This window comes from Amaranthus tricolor, chromosome 7, assembly GCF_026212465.1.
Source record: "Amaranthus tricolor cultivar Red isolate AtriRed21 chromosome 7, ASM2621246v1, whole genome shotgun sequence".
Lineage (NCBI taxonomy): Eukaryota > Viridiplantae > Streptophyta > Magnoliopsida > Caryophyllales > Amaranthaceae > Amaranthus > Amaranthus tricolor.
In genome coordinates this window covers 30,380,614-30,399,418 of record NC_080053.1, presented here as the reverse complement: position 1 = coordinate 30,399,418, position 18,805 = coordinate 30,380,614, and the positions used below count along the sequence as shown (strand labels likewise).

The window sequence follows — 18,805 nt, the reverse complement described above, 5'->3', positions numbered from 1 at the left end:
TGTTTAATTATTTAAAAAAAACAAAGAATTGATGAATATATTGGGCACAAAGCATCCAAAATGAATGAAATGAATACAAAACACTCTTTTAGTTCAAGCAATTAGCTTTTGTATCATTGTGGTGTTTATACGTAAGAGTTATTTTATTATGATATAGAAAATTAAAAAGGATAAAAGAGTATAACAAATTTTTGCTACTAAAATTTAACAAAAACACAATCATGGACTACTATCAAAACATTGATAAAATTAAAAGCCTCATTATCACATGATCACTTGACAATGAATTGCTACACTCTTACACCCTATCATCTTGCTATGATAGGAATGAACATGTTACACCCTAAATCATTAAAAAAAATTTTTAAAAAATTTGAAAAATTCATTCGATTTTCCAACCATAATCAAATGTACTCTTGAAATAACATCCTTATTCCGTTCTAAAACATTCTTTTACCTTGCACTTTTTTTTTTTTAACTATAATCGCTCAATATCTTTTAATCTCATCCAATCGCTTATTTTTATATTTATTATTCTCCAACTACAACTTACAAATTACTAATATTTACCCTCTTATAAAATAGGTGCTATTTGGGGCACAGCCGCACAGGGAGTAATACAAGTGAATACAGCAAAAATAGATAGCAGAGTGTAAACACACAGCATAAAATCAAAAGCATGAGAGCATTCTGAATCATTGTTGGTTATTAGAGCATAAAATAGGTCCAAACAACAGCTTTCATCCAGTAAAATATGGGTACAACCCAACTTACTGCTGGAGAGAAAAAGGAAGAAAGGTTCAGCTCGACATAAAGTTCAAGCTTTCAAACTTCAACGATCACTGTTTCGGGTTTTCAGCAAACCTTTTGTCAGGACGAATAACGATCCAAGCAAAGACAACAGAATCACATAATAAACCACAAGTTTCTTTCACCTAATGGTGTTTTTTATTGCTTCAAAAAGTTCCTTTAGCAAGGGGGGATAGAACAGGAAAAGGCCGGATATGCCAACAGCCTGAGAATGCTTCAACGGCTATACAGCTACTTTTCTGTCTCGGAGCTCAGGAGCAGCATTACCTGAAGAGGTACAAACAAGAATATATTAATCTACAAATGCGAAAATTTATGGTAGTTTTGAGACCAGTTGGTTATTAGAGCATTACCTGAAGAGGTACAAACAAGAATATATTAACAAAGTGATGATTTGACTTAGTGACTTTGCAAATGAAGAGTGCAGTTGCAGAGAGGGATATTCCTAATACCTAGGTCAAGACACATTTTATGTGCAACAAAAAATTTACAGTTGAATATGATGATCCGAAATCAAATTATGCCATGTTTGGGAACGATGGTTTCATTTGGAAATTTTGAATTGGCTCAAATTTATTGTTTGGCAAATCAAAATTTTTCAAATTTGGATTTGGATCAAATTTCACCATTGTTTTTAAAGTAGTTAAAGTTGAAAATTTGAGAATGACTACCCAAACCTTCTCATTTTCAAATTCTTCATTAACGATTTCATAATTCAAATCCATAATTTGAAATGAAATACTTGTTCCCAAACACTACATTAAATAATTTCGTGATCATCACTTAAAGCAACAAGCAGCATCTTCTTCGAAAAGCAAAAAGTTAGCATACTCAAAAGTCATAAGTATATAAGCATTATCCGAGTTAAACATCATGTGGGTCACCTCATGAAATATTTCTGCAGGAGTACATAAGTACAAACTGAAATAAAATATTAATTAATCACTTCTTTTAAAATAATTAACTACCATATTAATGTTATACAGAAAAGTAATGCACATAGAGGATTTTCAGATGCAGTTATTTCTGATTCTAAGAAGCATACCTATTGGGTACTTGGAAAAGTATTTATTGGAATCTTTTGAAGCTCCAAGATCAGTTTTCCATCTGAAATCTGCCTGTAAAATTTCACTAAATACAAGTCATATGTTAGCGTTTTTGGTATGAAATCTAAGCTCATTGAAAAAGGCATTTCTAAAATTTACACATCACATGAGGGCCGAGGCAAAGCCAATTCAGAAATATATAACTTTCCTTGTCTTCTTTAATTGCGCCATATTCTTATTCAAGAAAGTTTCTAAACAGTTAGACCAGTTCTTCAGTAACTCTCTGCGATCAAGTAATTATAAATCAACAATCCCCATGTGAAGACAGGTGAAGTTGATTCTCTCTCCTCTCCTAAGTAATTTTTCTTATCATATGAGCAACATTGTCAAAAAAAATATCCTCGTTCCTGACCTTGCGCGCCCAAGAGAAATGGTGCTAAAGAATGGAGAAATGACTTGTTTATATTTTGGAGAAAGTAAGATGAATAACGCAACTCAACCTAACCCTGCATGTATCCTTCAAGCCAACCTTTGAACTGGTTAACTCCTTAAGAGTGAGAAGAAAAGTACACAGAAACCCGATCACTTGCAGTAGGTTGAGATTCCACCAGTGACCTCATGACAAACTTATTCTGTGATTTTCCATAACATCAAGTAGAGGTTCCCTAGCATCTATTTGTAACAATTTCAAAAGTAATTCCCTGCTTTATTTAATTGCTGAAAATTTGATATAAGCATTTTAAATATCTTCTTATTCTTAGTTTATGTTTATAGCAGAATACAAACAGTTCATAGTTAGCATTACCTAATCAAAAAGAATTTCAGATATGCAAGACACCAAAAAAGACCAGCTCTATTTCGCAAACAAGTTGTTAATAATAGCTTACCTAAACAAACGAGTAAAAGAAATTTTCATCAAAGATTCCATAAATATTCTATTCTCAATCTAGGCAAAGTCCATGTTGTTTGTGATAGGAATGAACAAAAACAAAAAATTTACCTAATGAGTGAAAAGTTGAAAATACCACTTGTAATTCAAAAGACTCCATCTAACTTAAATAATTTCAAAAAAAAGTACGAGGTAAATATGTGAGAATAGAATGAATCCAATCAGCCAAGTAGAAAACTAAGTGAAGAAATTACTAGATTCAGATAGGAAGCAAAATAAAATAAACCAGATCACCAACTGAATATCTGGTTAAAAGTGGAAGAAAGCATTAAAACAAAAAAGTAAAAATGATGGGAAGCAAATTTTCTTTTAGTTATGATGAAAAACAGAAGAAAAAAAAGGTACTTTTGTTGAAGGGTTTCACTTTCATAACATGTCTACGATTCTTTGATTTTGTATTTTAACAGAGCAAGTAGGAATAATGGGCTTGAATCCTCCAAAATGAGGTTGCCACAGAGCATAAGCTATTCGAATAGATTCATATTGTCACCTAGGATAACATGGAAGTTGCAAAGTATTATAGTTCTACTTATGGGATATTTTCTTTTCTCATCTCTTTTCTCCTTTGCTTTTAGAAAATAATAATTCTTAAATTTAAAAGGTAACATTCATCTTATCCTAGGAAAGATATTAAAAAAATCCATTTCCCGTGTATGTCAAAAAGATTCCTATACATAGACAATTTATACATGTTCAAGTTTTGATATAGTGATTTTACTAGATGCGTAGGACTCAAAAAGACCATGTGATTTATCAATGTTCCAATTTTCGTGAAGATATTTCTTAGAAATGTTGGACTAATAAAGGACATTCACTTGTGGTGTTCATATAAAGCAATAGTGAGATATTCCGTGGCTACTAAAATCTTCATTCTCTTGCTCAGTCGTGAACATTTAGTTACTAACGAGTGAATCTTCATCCATTTAATTGATTCATTGTTAATAAATCCTACCATATGAAACTTTCATTTCCTTTTGATACAGAACATTGTCACATAATTTGTGGTTCATTTTGGTTTGTCTTAATTCGTTATACAAACTTGGGTTTGCGATTCGCTAGTTGGCAAATTTGTTGATCGTTGGGTTGGGTTGTTTGATTCGATTGAGATACATGATTTGTTTTTTTAGATCGTTAAGTTTTTTATAAATGGCAAAAAAAATATGATTAGTAGTACAAAATAAAGTTAAAAGTATAATTCATAAAATATAGAGCTGACTAAATCCAGGAATTTAATTTAATATGTTAATGTTAATATTAATATTAAATCCCTTGTTTAAATCCCATTAAACAAATATACTTAAGAAATTAAGCTCACAATGAGAAAATGATCCATTCTAGTGGCCCATCTTTATTTAAATCCCTTTAAACAAAAAAATTAAAGCGGAAGAGCCCACTCCCATTTAAAACCCTAAACTATGTGCATGTGTCTATGTCTTCTTTTCTTTCCTCACGGAGCATGCCTCGTCTACATTCATCTTCATATCTAATACAAAGAACCCTGTGACTTTCATCTTCTTCTCTTCTCTTCTTTTCTCTTTGATTTATTTTTTGTCTTCTACTTTGGATCAGTGATTTTACCGACTTGAATCGCACTCATGGTGATTTGAACAACGAACGTACCCCGGTTGGAGACCGTTAAATCGAATCGGGATTTGAGGGTGAAGTGGGAAAATCATGTGACACTGATATTGAATCATTAATACGAAACATTATACTCTTTCACCAACAACATAACATCACCCTAATGCCACTAAGTGTAGGTGCGGTTAGAGAATGTTGAATGCACACAACCTTACCCTTGCAATAACAAATAAATTGTTTACGATTCACCCTAAAACGTTATCTGAACACAAATAAGAGGAATTTAATGAGTCATTACAATGGAAAATTATTCCTTAGCTTCTTTTTCTTTTTTTATTTTGGTTATGAATTGTAACAACTTTTCTCAACTTAGATTTCATTATACGAAAAAATGAAATAACGAAGATACCATCGAAATGACAACATACGAGATGGAGTGTTAGGGAAGTTAATAAGGCCACTAGAAAAGACATCCAAAATGTAGATTGTAGCAACTTCCAAGTTATGCAAAATAATTTCAAGAAGTTTCTCTAATGTTTTTTCTTTTTTTTTTCGGAATTTGTGTTCGTGTGGCGGGGGGGGGGGGGGGGGGTATAAGGGAATGGAGTAGTAAGGGGAATAGCTAAAAATGTCTCATATCAAATTGTATGTAAAATGAGATGCACAATTAAGATAGAGAATAGACTCCTTACATGTGTCACCAGCATTCCATTGCATTTTCTGACAACACTTTCTAGTGCCATCAAATATATACCTCCGGCCATTCTTAGTAGACCACCATCGCAACTTAAGATTCCACCGATTGCCTACTATGTCTTCTACATCAACATAAATAATGCGATTTTCAGGAGTTTGGTCTAGTAATTTCTGCAGGAGAATTAAACTAATCAGTATCTTGAATAAGACACAAGTTAGAAAGTAACTACCAAGTTGCATTCTTGAGTTATAATGTAAGCATGGCGATCCAAAGGTTTTGTGAACTCATTGACCAAATTTATCAATATTCTAATTAGTTGAAAAATATTTCATAAAATAATTATCTATGTCTATGAGATGAAGATCCATATGTAGTTGGATAGAACAAAAAAATACGACAGAATCATCAAGTCAAGACAAATATGGAAGGTAAGAGTGACAGGACTAGTTGTATAACAGTTGTTCCCAGTATCAAAAAGAGTATGAAAGCACCATATCTAGTCAAAATAATATTGAAAAATCAGAAAATTTGTGAACTAACAGAGAACACAAACTCATAAACTTGTCACCATATCACTCACCTCTCCCTGCAGCTTCGTCAACTGAAGACGCCCAGACTTAGCGTCACAATCAGCTGGTGTCAAATGTTTCTCAAAGAGAAAAATAAGACCTGAGTTTGGCCTACGAAATAGTGAAGGAAATCCCATTCATAAGAGGCATATAGATAGAAAATCGTTCGATAAAAAAATGCAGGTTCAAGTATCACTAAAAGGGGAGAAACACATTGCTATTTTCATAAAATCAGAGAAAAATGTATATGATGGATACAATTGATATTGATCCAAATCTCCTTCAGTAATTTCTGTATCTGTATTCTGATTTTCATCATTTGGAGGCTCGGATTCACCTGAATATGTCAAAAAGTTAACATTAGATTCAAATTATTACTTTTTCATCCGAGAGACCAATACATATTTCCCTACAAGGTAACAGAACAAAGATAAAAGAAATCTTCTCTGCTACTAGTAAGATCTCAGTATTTTGCTTCTCATAGATACAAGCTAGTAAAAATGAGAAAATATTTTTCACCAGGATTCAGTGTTGAAGACCTCATCCCAGTCCACTTGAATGCTCAAGATGAGTCTTTTGCACTATCATCTATTTTTTTGTCGATTGTAGATTCATTTTTACAGTAAAATGGCTCATGACATCATGTATGTTTCTTATTTATAAGAGTTTGTTGATGATGTTCACAATCAAAGATAACCTCTTTGTTATAACAGCTTTAAATCAGGTTATTCATCAGACAATTTTTAGTAGTGTGCTTCCCCTTTAAGTTAGAAATGTTCGCGAAATTATTGTCAATATTTTACCATCATACTAGTAGCAGCAGTCATTTTCATTAGAGTTCATTTGCTTGCAAAATCCCATGAATACTGTTTTTAGGCTCGTTGAAACTAAGAACGAATGAATTAAGACGAGCATATCTAATACTAAAAAATCACCATTTCTCTATCCTGTACTCGATCAATGGTAGAGTTTGACACCTCAATTGATAAACTAGTTCATTGCTTTGATAGTTTTCAAAATTCCAATCAAGTCATTTTACAGGCATGTTTTACTTAAGTAGTGTCATTATTCTATTTAGTTTCATCATCTCCTAATATTAGTTTTGGTGATAATTGAAGAGTGAAGTCGGCAATAGAACTAGCTATCAGCATCTTTGTGACATTGACACATATATCCTACCACTAAACAATAAGAAATCTTGACGTTGCATGCTCACATAACAATACAACAGTAGGCTTTAAAATTGATTAGATGAGAGTTTACCAATGACATTTTCAGGAAAACTGCTTGAGTCATCAGACTGAAAGCTATCCTCAGGACTTGAGCTTGCATTGGAAGTGCCTATATCGGACTGCATGGAGAATACCAACCAAACATAACATATAATATGCTCAGAGAGAAACTATGGAAAGTATTACCAGATTCAAAACCCAGCAAAAAGTGCCTACTGAAAATCATTGTGTACCACACATTACAAAGTGAGTAAAATAGTGAAACAAAGAGAATAAAACAGAATAAAAAATTTAGTCTTGACCACCAAAACAGAGAAAGTTAATAAAAAGAACAATTAAATTTCTTCAAAGTCTATAATATCAGAGATTGAGGCACCTATATAATAAGAGAAGCAGAGATACTCATCCAAGTTAATGCTAGGAAAAAAATATAATGCTTGCAACATGACCTTCTCAAGTACACCTCCCATTCCCAAAAAGTTGCAAGTACTTGAAACATATTCCTTCTAGGAATGCATTTGTTCCAATGGAGTTGCAACATACCATTTAGGAGTGTTTTTTCTCTTAAATTGACTTCACTTTCCTACTAACTTGTTTCTCTCTAGTTTTTCATTACCTCAAAACATTGTGCCAACCCTACATTGCAAATAAACTGGAACACAGATGTTGTATTGGAAAGAGATCAGGAAATTAGCGCATGAAATTCAAGAAACAAATAGGGTCAAGGATGAGGCAAGTTCTACTTTTAGAATCCACAAAGAGAACACAATGAAGCTAATTATGGACTTCGACCTTAATTCAGCTCCAATTTGGTGTAGTATTTGAGCTCAAAATGTACTAGTTTGCTCTTCGGAGGTCAAATTCAATCTTTCTTTTCCAATTGCCATATATCAAAGACAAGGAGAGGGTTGCCAGAGGACAGGACCGGAGATGGGGTGGTGGGAGGGTTGTAGAGCTGGTGAGGGAAGGGTTTTGGGTTTATTTTTCTTTTTCTTATTTATTTTAAAATCTTTTTTGACTAAAAAATAAATTTTATAATTCGAACAAAAAAATGGTCACAGATTTTACGAGAAGAATAACTGCACAAAGAGGTCTACAATGTGAACATTCAAATTCTTATGTTCATCATGTAGAAAAGTTGATACCATACGATAACCATTTTAATTCCCAAATCTAGTTCATTACAAGATAAGATTTCGAACCATGATTGATTTAAGAGAATGAAGAAAAGAGATGTAGTCACATGGTCGTTCCCAAGAATGTCAGGATCACAATTCCACTTGGGATTGGCAAGGTCACGAGGGAATATAATCAAAACGGCAGAATTGGATTGTAGAATCGGATGGTAGGATCATAAGATTCTAGAATAAGCTTAAATATACATTAATGATTGGAGCCATTTTTGTTCATTTTTTAATTTCAAAATTGTTCTTTTAAAAAAAAAAGTTCAAAATTGTAAAATGAAACATTTTAAAATCCCATCTTTCAAATTATGAAAATGAAATTTCAAGTTTCAATTATCATTTTTAGATTGTGAACCAATAGCTACTTTCAGTTTTTTAGTTGTAAAAGAAATTAGTGAACAATGGAGGTATGGAACATAAGAAAAAATCATTGACACGTGTACTCAGATCGTGTTGTCCGGATCAAGATTTTAATAACAAAGGTCATCCCATTTGTAGTAGATAAATAATTTTTGTCGCTTATGTGTGTTATCATATGGGGTAGAATGTAGGGCATATAACCAGCATAGCAGAAAAATGGGAGTAGCTAAGATGTGTATGTTAAGATGAATGTGTAGGTACACACTAAAAGATAAAATTCAGAATAAAGCTAGGTGTGACAGATTTTGCTCATAAGATAAAAAAAATAGTCAACTCTGGTTTGAGTATGTGTGACGGCCAACAACGACCAAAAAATGCTCCGTTGAGACAATCGAGAGTTCAAAAAGTGAAGACTACATAAGAGACCAAGTATGTTCAATGATGACTTCGATGGTGGGGTAAATAATGGAAGAATCAGGTATGCAAGACCATATAAAAAGATTTGGTGGTAAATTCTCTTCTCAATACTAATCGTTTAGTCCACTTTTAAATCACTTTCTATATATGTACGGATATACCTGATTTAACTAGGCCTCAAGCCTTGTGGAATCTCCTCTCTCGTCAAATCCTTTTCATCTCGCATAGTAGTACTACAATTCAAGTTAGACTTTATGGAACTCGTCCCCCATTTAATTATGTAGAAGTATCTCATACACAAATTCATTAAGTCTACACATCTACCTTAACACAAGGCCAGGGAAAACTAGGAAAGGCTCATCGATACAGATGGAGAACTTCTACACCAAAACTTAGATTTAATTCAATTCATATTTCCCATCGAATGGAGAGGACAATATTACCCCTAGAAGCTATTTTCAAAAAGAGAAAGTTCTTTATGATAAACTAAAATATGATTCCATAAAAGACAATTCATAAAGAACCTTAATACTTCCTCACCTGGAATTATTTACAATTAATAAGAACTGCTCAGATGGTAACAGTATAATCCATCGCATTAGGCAAAAGTTATCAAATACCTACTCTACTCTATGTTCTTGGATACCACATCACATAACCCACTATGTATTTAGCTTAGCTTCCCATCTTTGTAGTCATAGCATATAACAGGAACCAACAAAGAACTTTGTATACTACGATCATGCCAAAAAAGTTATGAAACAATAACCACATCTACTATCAGCAGGCATATATTCCTTATAAGGTATAAGCATATATATACCAGAAATAAATTTTTAAAAAAATTAAAAAAAAAAAAAAAAAAAAAAAAAAAAAAAAAAAAAACTATGAATGTTTCCTATACAGAAGATTGTGAAACCAGAAGCTGTGAGAAGACTACAACAATCCATTATCTCAATGCTACTTAGTGACTCCCACCGACACTCCTATCTAGGCAACCCTACCCTTGCAAAACTACTAAGTGGGTCAATAAGCTGTGAGAAGACTGATAAGTAATAACAGGAGAGTCATCACATACCACAAGACTCTTTTTTCCAATGCAAACCTTGCAGGTTACACCACATAAATCATTAGCTTCATATAAATGGAGAGACATAATGCATCCACAGTGAACTTCCTGTTCACAAATACCGCACGTTAAGATTCAACAAGTTCCTCAAAAATATAATCCATAACTTAGTGGCCAGATAGAAGCAATGCTCTTCTAGCTTACCTTTTCACATTCATCACACTTTCTCCATCCACTTTCATCTTCATGATATTGAAGGCAGAAGGTTCCATCACTAAAGGCAGTGCTGCATTGCAAAACATATCAAAAACCATGTAAGTAACACAGTATATTCCACAAGCTTGCATTATGATAACAGAAGAAAAAACCTAATCAACGTATTTTACAAATTTTACAACGAAGAAGTGATTTTTGAAATTCATTTTATACCACTTTATAAAAATTTAGAGTTGTTATGTTTCAAAGTCAAATGCCAAATGTCAAATAATAACCTTGTCAAGTTGCCGATTCTATGGCACGGGTACTCAAGGTGAAATGAAAATGTTGTAACATACATTATCACTAATTGCAAGAGAGGTAACAGTGAAAGGAGACAAAGAAAACTAAATTATATGGACAGTAAATACATGCAGTTTCAAGCTTTCTAACTTCGGAAAACTACTGCTATCAAACAAGCATCACAACTATGAATATGATAGGTAGAAGCCAAAAAGTTATAAACCGAGAGACGAATGATAATGACCCATCTAAAAAATAAACACGAAAAATATCCTAAACAGCCAAAAGGAAAGAAAAAAGAAACATAGGTAACCATGGTCAGGAAAGTCAACACCAATGTTAACTTGGTATATCTACTAGTCAATTAGTCCATAAGTACACTAACGTGGCACCTACCACGAACCATTCACATTTAAAAATCATAATTCACAACAAAGACTAGTAAATTCAGCAATATGGTTCTTACGAATCATGGAATCAAATCAAGGTCCATTGCATAATGACCATTGGTGAAGGATTCTCAACTTGCTGTTGAGTAAAAAAATGTTCCATAGCATGGGCTAAAAATCTACATTATCCGACTAGAGTCTAGACCATTAGATAAGCACACTAGCCATTTCACCCATCATCAAGACCCTAACGAGTATCAATACAATAAAAAATTTGCAAATAACAAGCTTAAACCTCAACATTTTAGTCACTTCAAGCTAAAAAGTAGGTTTGTAAGTATAACAATATCAGAAACATGTTTTAGGGTACAAAAATTCCTAATTACAAGGACAAAGGGGACAATTTCCAGGTACAAAATACATCATGAATTCGTGATGCCTGCAAAATGTAGTAACATGTAGATGGCCCTTTACAATATTGAGACCATCTCACTTAACCCAAAAGAAAAAAGGGAAAAAAAACAACAAATATGACAAGCATGAAAATTAGTCCAAGTTCTCTTTATATAGCAAGAACTCTTCTCGCCTCATGATGGAACAACAAGGCCACATCGTATTTTATTTGTCAAGGTATAAAGTTTTCAAATCTAGAAAAGCGATACTACCCTTACTATAAAGGTGTAAAAAAAAATGTGTAACGTTATTTCAAGGAATATTTCATGTTCTTAGCCAATGTTTAGCGATACAAGAACTGCATCTATTACAAAAATACTGTGAAATCGCAACCTATACCATTTTTTGTACTTTGGGCCTTTCAAAAAGTTCATATAATTAAGCGCATTAATCATGATGCACCATTTCAAGATTAAATTATGAAGATTTTCATAGCTTTCTCCGCTTTTACCTAAGCTAACGAAGATCTCAATATCAAATTGACAACTTACAAGCCTATCATATCTTTTATCCATGTTTTTCCATAGACATTCATTTTGATAGACAAATTTGATTCCATGTTGAATTGCATAATAAATCTTAAAGCTATACGGATACTAAGTACCTATAAGTTTAAAAACACAAATTTGATTTGATATGAAATCTTATTTATGTACTTATCTCTTTCATAACTCCTACAACCCCCCTCTCGGTTATTTTACTTCCATATACAACAATCAATTAATAATCTACAAAGATATAATTACAAATTGAACAAATTTTCAAACAATTACGATCATGCATTGATCTTTATTTTGATCTATCCATACAATTCCTAGAAACTTGTCACAAATCACCACTAGGTTTTGGTTAATCTATGTCTTTGAAAAGGTAAGCCACCATAGAAACATCAGTCTCAAATAGCCACGAAATGTAATACAAATTGTTCAAGGTGTCGTCCCTGTCCAACAAATCTTTGAAGCAAAAAACTTACTAGAAACATTTTTAAAGCAAAAAAATCAGTCTTTTTATTTTTCTATTGAATTTATTTTTTTGTACATAGTATCTTGTACCTAATCGCTACAGAGTCAATCTAGGTTCCGTTAACATTTTTTGTAGCAGAAAAACAGTTTCATTTTCTATTGTTATTAAATTTATTTTTTATACAGTATCTCGTATACAATTGCTCCCGAGTCAATCAAGGTTGCGTTCCTCATTCCTATTCCCGTCCCTCGTATCAAATCGAATGTCGTTCAAGATAACAATTGAACCCACAGTCAACATAAATTATGTTTAATCATTGGAAATCTCCACATTTTAGTGCCAAGAACTACCTTTAAGGTGGTCCAACATCAAGCAACTGAAAATAAACAATCATATCGTAAACCAAGGATAGACTAGGTTATGATACAGGCAATCATGCACACTTCATTTGGCCAGATAATTTTTGGTACTTAATTTTTAGCAAACTGAAAGAAATTGTCACATATCTACTATATAGTTCAAGCTTAAAATTACAATTGGAACACAACAAAATAACAAGCTTATACTTACACACTACTTTTTCTTTCATTTTATTCTCTTCTAGCTTTGATAATAATTCCCCATTTAGACTCCCCGAACAAAAAGTTGAATAACAAAAATTACAATGCAATCAATGTGGAATCAGATTCCAAGTGCATCTTGTATTTGGTACCATTTTGACAATGGTTTTAAAAATGAAGTTCTTAAAGCCCATGACAAGTACACTTATCTCCTTCAAGTAAGAACATTCAGAATTATCAGCAGGTAGCATTTCCTTCTATTGCTAGTTCTCAGTAAAAAAGAACAATGATCATCAAAGTTCAAGCTTCTTGGTGCAGGTTAGCATACAACCAAGAGGCAATTTCTGGTATACTTCTCAATTTGACAGGAATGTAAATATTATACAAATTTCTTGTTTCTGATGTGGGCATCCCTCAAAGTATTTTTTAGCTAACTAATTTGTGATGGTGCTGAAGAAGGTGGCTTGAAAATCAACAGAAGAGACTGATTGTGAAATACAATGGCAATACATTAAGACCAGAATTCAAAAACAGATTTGCAGCTCTGAAGTGGTCTAGACTTCAGAGAGCATACTCGGGTTCAGAATAAGGAAGAACAACTGAATAGACTTCAACAGTTCAACGAAATCAAAAGACTGATAACAGAAGGTAAAGCAGAGCAGCGTATGTAAGGTGAGTGCAGTAAGGTGCGTTCTGAATACTCTCTAATGCCAATGGGAAATTTGATTGATACAATACATCAATCCATATGTTATTGAAAGTACCGAAAGTTATCTGTCCATTTCCTCAACTCCATCATCCATAATTAGCTATCCCAATAGGGGAAATGCACTCCTCCCTTTCTCATCTCTTCCTTTACCTCCACATCCTTTCATCTAAACAATGTGATAAGTATGCATACACCCAAACATACAGTAAATCATACTTTTCATTATATCTTTCTTATTACATAAATACGTTTAAATTTTAAAAAAATAAAAAGGAAAAAATTTGATAAAATATGTCATACATTAATTTTAAAAATAAATGTTATAATCAAATCAAATCATTTTCCTTTTTTCTGGGGGGGCACGGGGGGAAGAAGCTTTCCTTAGAAGTTTGAAAAAAGAAGCTTAAAATCAAATCATTGTATTTGTTTTCTGGACATATAGATGATTTCCAAATTAATTAATAACCATCTTTGTTGGCATTGTGCATTTGCACGAGTCCTAAACTAGTATAGCACTTCAACAGTATCAGGGCCTTCAGGAAACTAAACATTGTCCTATGTTAACCACTATTAGAAATTCACAAGACTTTGAGGGGCTATAGAAGAACGAAATTAGATCACGCAAGATACACTAGAAATTTGAAATTAAGTTTCAATATTCTCTCCTGAATCCTAATCTCCTTCTCTTCAACAGGGAAAACAGATACTCCTAGTACACATTTATGCTATCCTAGAGATCTACTTACACCTTTTCCGGTTGATAATTATGAGCCCATCTCTAAGAAAAGGCAATTAATAATTTCAAAACTCTATAAACCGAAGAAACAGAGAAGACTTCAATTATTTCTGTATTTATTAACACATAGCACCTTTAGCTCAAATTTTAGCACTATACCTATGAAACATTCCAAGAAGATATGAAATCAACAGATTGACAGTGATACAGAAAAACAGAAGGCTTTGCTCAATGTATTACAGTAATTCAGATTTCAGATATAGAATAGAACAAATTGTATGTTTGCCGATTAAAAACTAATGAATGCCAACATATACACAGTGAAATCACTTAATGATTAGATAACAAGAATTAATTGGATCATCCATAAAGACAGAATGGGCACATGACAAACAAAATACTAAAAATTTATATAACTAAATAAAATAAATGGGAAAACAGCAAAGGAGCAAAGGAAAGAGAAAGACTAAATCTCATAAGTAGATACTTGACCCGCTTTTAATTAAAATAAACAGATAATAAAAATACTAACAAATCATTAAAAAAATTACTGATTTCATAATTCTGAAATCTAGCAAGAGAAGAATTGGTAAGGATACAAGTCAAGTAAAAAGATTCACAAGCAAGTTGAAGTTCGGAATCTATCGTTCAAGACTATATCTTACAAGCAAAGAACACAAAGCTTGGCATAGGTAGAATCTTTAAGACGCCAGCCATTTTGGGGTTCAACCATAACACCGACACAGAAATTGCATTTCTCACCGCTTGAAGCCATCAAATTTGCAGAAGAAGAGAAATATTCGCTCAAAAAAAGGGGACAGAGCCAGGGGTGGAATAAGCAGAATTCAAATACAGGTTTTACTGGTCAAAGAGGATCAATATAGATATTACATTAAAGGAAGGAGTCACAAGTTTTTCCATGTATGGCATAGTGAGGAATGCGTGAAAGACTAGGAGGGATGCACTGAAGCAGAGATAAGGACAAATTCAATTAATTACATGTACATTTATATGTTAAGCAATAACTACATGATTATGTTCATACTTAAAGATTATCCAACAGCACAATGCCAAGTACAAAACCATATCAAGGCAATCAACTTTAAAATCATGAGTGATATGCTAATACGCCACCAGAAATAGGATTCAATTCCAAACATCAACAGCTAGGTACAGTGGTACTAAAATTCATATTTCAGGACTCCGATAGCAAGCATGATTCACGAAACCGGAAAATTACATGCCTCGTGAAGGATTTCATTATAACATTGTTGCAAAAAATAGTGATAAATACAGCACAATTTTATATTAGGAAAGGAGAATAGTATAATTGGAGAAAAAGAGAATATCATAACAGCAGAATTATATCGGATAGTCATTAGACCACCGCTACTATAGAATCAGAATGATGGACTTTTAAAAAAGATCAAACTAGGAAGATGATAGTATCCGAAATGCGAATGCTTACATGGATGGGTGCACATGCTATAAAAAATGATAGAATTCGAAACCAAGACTTAAGAAAAGGTTTATATATCGTAAAGATTGAAGATAAAAGGAAAGAATCGTTTTGTTGTTTAGCCATGTGCAACGACAAAGTGTTGGCGAATTGGTAAAGAAGATAAAAAGAAGGAATTTGGGAGATTTGAAAAGAAGGCGAAGAAGACCGAAGGTGATTGGAAAGGCAAAAGTAGAAAATAATAAGCGGAATCTAGAGTTACAAATTAATATGGTAGATAATCGAAATGAATGCAGAAAGAGAATTAATGTGGATGACCACTGAGAATGATTTATTCGTTCATGTAGCAAATCGCAACCTTCAAAGGTTAAGTCTTTGGCATTGTTGTTGTTGTGAGAAAAAGGAAATTCAAGAAAAGAGGAAACAACGTATTTTAAACAGAAAATGTTTTTATAGATACATTCAATTTCTTTTTGATCCCCTAATTTATATAAGATCGTATAAGTATTTTTTTCTCATAACGGCAATCGAGAAAAGGCATCTAAATTCCAATTTAGTTAAACACCACACAAATGTTATGAAAACAGTTCAAGTTGCAAGTTTAAACACCAAGCCAAATCGCATGTAGAAAATTTGCTGTCACTCCTGGTTATTTAATGGGGCCAAACCTGAGATTTCCTATTTAAAAAAAAAACAACTCCTCCAACTCCCCCTCACATAGTTCCTAAATAGTTACACAAGATATGTTACATCAATTTATATTTAAAAATGGGCATACTCAGGAAAAATGGGACAGTTTTGGTAGCTTAACAATAAATCATATTCCAAATCATAGGAGAATAAAAAGGAATTTGTTGCATCAATCTGAGAACCTACACATAAGAATTAAACAAGCACAATCCAAATAATTTCTTTTACATATAAAAGAACTATAAAAATCCATATTAGCTGTTGGACAAAGGAAAGGAAATAACAATGAGGGGAATAACAAAAGAAAAAGAAAGAACAAGTTGAAATTGTCCTCTTTAACAACTTAACTAAAAAAGCACTAAAATCAACTTTGATGAGTAAAAATCAGTAAAAACAAGTATATGCATAGAGAAAACAATAGAGGATTAGCTTTCATTAGGGAATCGAAACTCGGCTGAGTTGTGACATAAAAACCAAGTCATACCAATTTGCAAAAATACAACGCAAGGCTGCCTGTTTCATTTAAGGGTTCGGAGAAAAAGAGATTTCTTAAATTCAATCACTACCTTGTGGTATTGGCGAGACTCTCAAGACTCATCAGCATTATAGGCGATGACTAAGCTCAATATTATTTGAAATAATATGTTTGAGAACATATAAGAATTTTATAACTATCAAGTTGTTGATGGCTTCTGATTCATAATTTAAGGTACAAATTAAAGCCAGGACGACAAAACCTGGCGCATGATAACCACATCGTCCCCATCAAAACAGCATTTTCAAACCTTTATTTGAACCTCACAAAATTAGTTTTAATTAGTTAAAATAATTTTGGTAAGTAATAAAAAGCACTTCAGTAAAAAAAAAAAAAAAAACTGGTGCAGAGAATCTACTATATTATAAAGCCTGATATGCAACAATGAGTGATCTAAGAAATGAGCATAACATAACCAGCATAGTACGCAGTCAATACTACAGTATCCTCCAAATGCCAACATATGAAACCTAAAAAAAGCCATATATAGGCAAAGTTGATTACTTGACTACCCACAAAAGGCAATAACAAATAGTGGGCACTAGGTACCATCCACATAGGCTACCTGTCTTGAGAACATCCAGAAAATCACCTTTATGAACATCATATGCTGTTTGTGGATGATGTCAATTCATGTTTTCACCTTTAATTCCTAAAGAGGAGGAATTCGTCCAGCTTTACAACACTAAAAAAAGAAAGATTCTTTTCATGGTGAATCAATTTCTTAACAAACTTCTATCCATGATAATTCCCCTAAATAGGTTTTACCCAAACATCACACGCTTAAATGGCAACCCAAACTACACAAACGAACAATTTATGGTTTCCATTCATGCTTTAGAAAGTTATCTAACAAAGATTTTCATTCAATTGATTTCAGAAGCTAGCATCTAGCAGCTCTAGCAGTAACCAAGAATTTTTACTAAAAACATATTAGCCTCACTCGATCAGAGGAAAGCAAAGGATCTATTCTCATACATAAATGACCATATATAAATTTTGATTCAAAGTTTTCCAGGTATATTATCACAATAACATCTCCTGCAATTGCAAAATATTCAAACAAATCACCAACAATATATTTTTTCTGAAGCTCCATCCCTAACAATAAAATCTTTCAATGCCCCAAAATTAAAAGCAATTAACCCAATTTCCCAAACAAGAATATGTCAATCTTTTCTAAAGAACAAAGGCCAAAGCCTTAATCCCAAAAGGTTGAGATCGGCTACAAGAACCAATACATCACTCCACCGGTGGTCCACACGAATCCTCCTACTCCATTCATTCGATTTTCTACCATCTATGTCAAATCTTTTCTCCCTATAGAAAATTAGATTAAAAAACCTTCTAATTCATTCTACTTCACAAAATCCCTAATCTACCAAATGCATACCGACTGTCTCTAAGCTAAAAGCATTCACTTTAATAAGATACAACATAACACTTAAGAGTATCAAGAAATATAGAAGAGAGTGAGGAATATTATTTACTTACAGTTACAGAAACCGCCATGTAATTTGGCGCCGCGGACTTTCCAACTAACAAGCATGGAAGAGAAGCATCATATACCATTGAAGAAGACGCGAATCTAGTAATTGGGTATGAGTAAAAAGAATTTAGGGTTTGAAAAAGAAACATAATTGAACATGTAAGCCACACTAGGAGGTCGTTGAGGAAATTTGATGGATTAAGAAGTACTTGATCAAGCATACAAAAAAAGTTGCTAATTTTAGAGCAACTACACTCAATTTTATCACAATATCAATAATAATAATAATAATAATAATGTTATATTGTGACTCATAATCGTGTAGCTTAACGTTGTGGAGTGATTATGCTTGGTATATCAATATGTGGTTGTTTGTTGCTTCATATATAGACACTCAAGAAACACTAAAT

The 18,805-nt window shown here is 32.8% G+C and overlaps 1 protein-coding gene across 2 annotated transcripts; it reads right to left on the bottom strand.

Moving 5' to 3' along the window:
* Positions 1-680: 680 nt before the first annotated feature.
* On the bottom strand, positions 681-18,805 carry LOC130817515 (B3 domain-containing transcription repressor VAL2-like). 2 transcript variants are annotated; one of them, XM_057683260.1, is made up of 9 exons: positions 18,401-18,805; positions 10,119-10,200; positions 9,924-10,022; positions 6,916-7,003; positions 5,911-5,989; positions 5,664-5,763; positions 5,079-5,253; positions 1,856-1,928; positions 681-1,077 (listed from the first exon to the last, which is right to left on the bottom strand). In XM_057683260.1, exons 3-8 carry the CDS (start codon positions 9,999-10,001, stop codon positions 1,906-1,908), a joined length of 543 nt encoding a protein of 180 aa, XP_057539243.1. In that variant the 5' UTR covers positions 10,002-10,022; positions 10,119-10,200; positions 18,401-18,805; the 3' UTR covers positions 681-1,077; positions 1,856-1,905. The 2 variants fall into 2 exon arrangements, with proteins under 2 accessions (XP_057539243.1, XP_057539242.1); XM_057683259.1 differs by having other exon boundaries at positions 1,856-1,941; positions 18,401-18,785.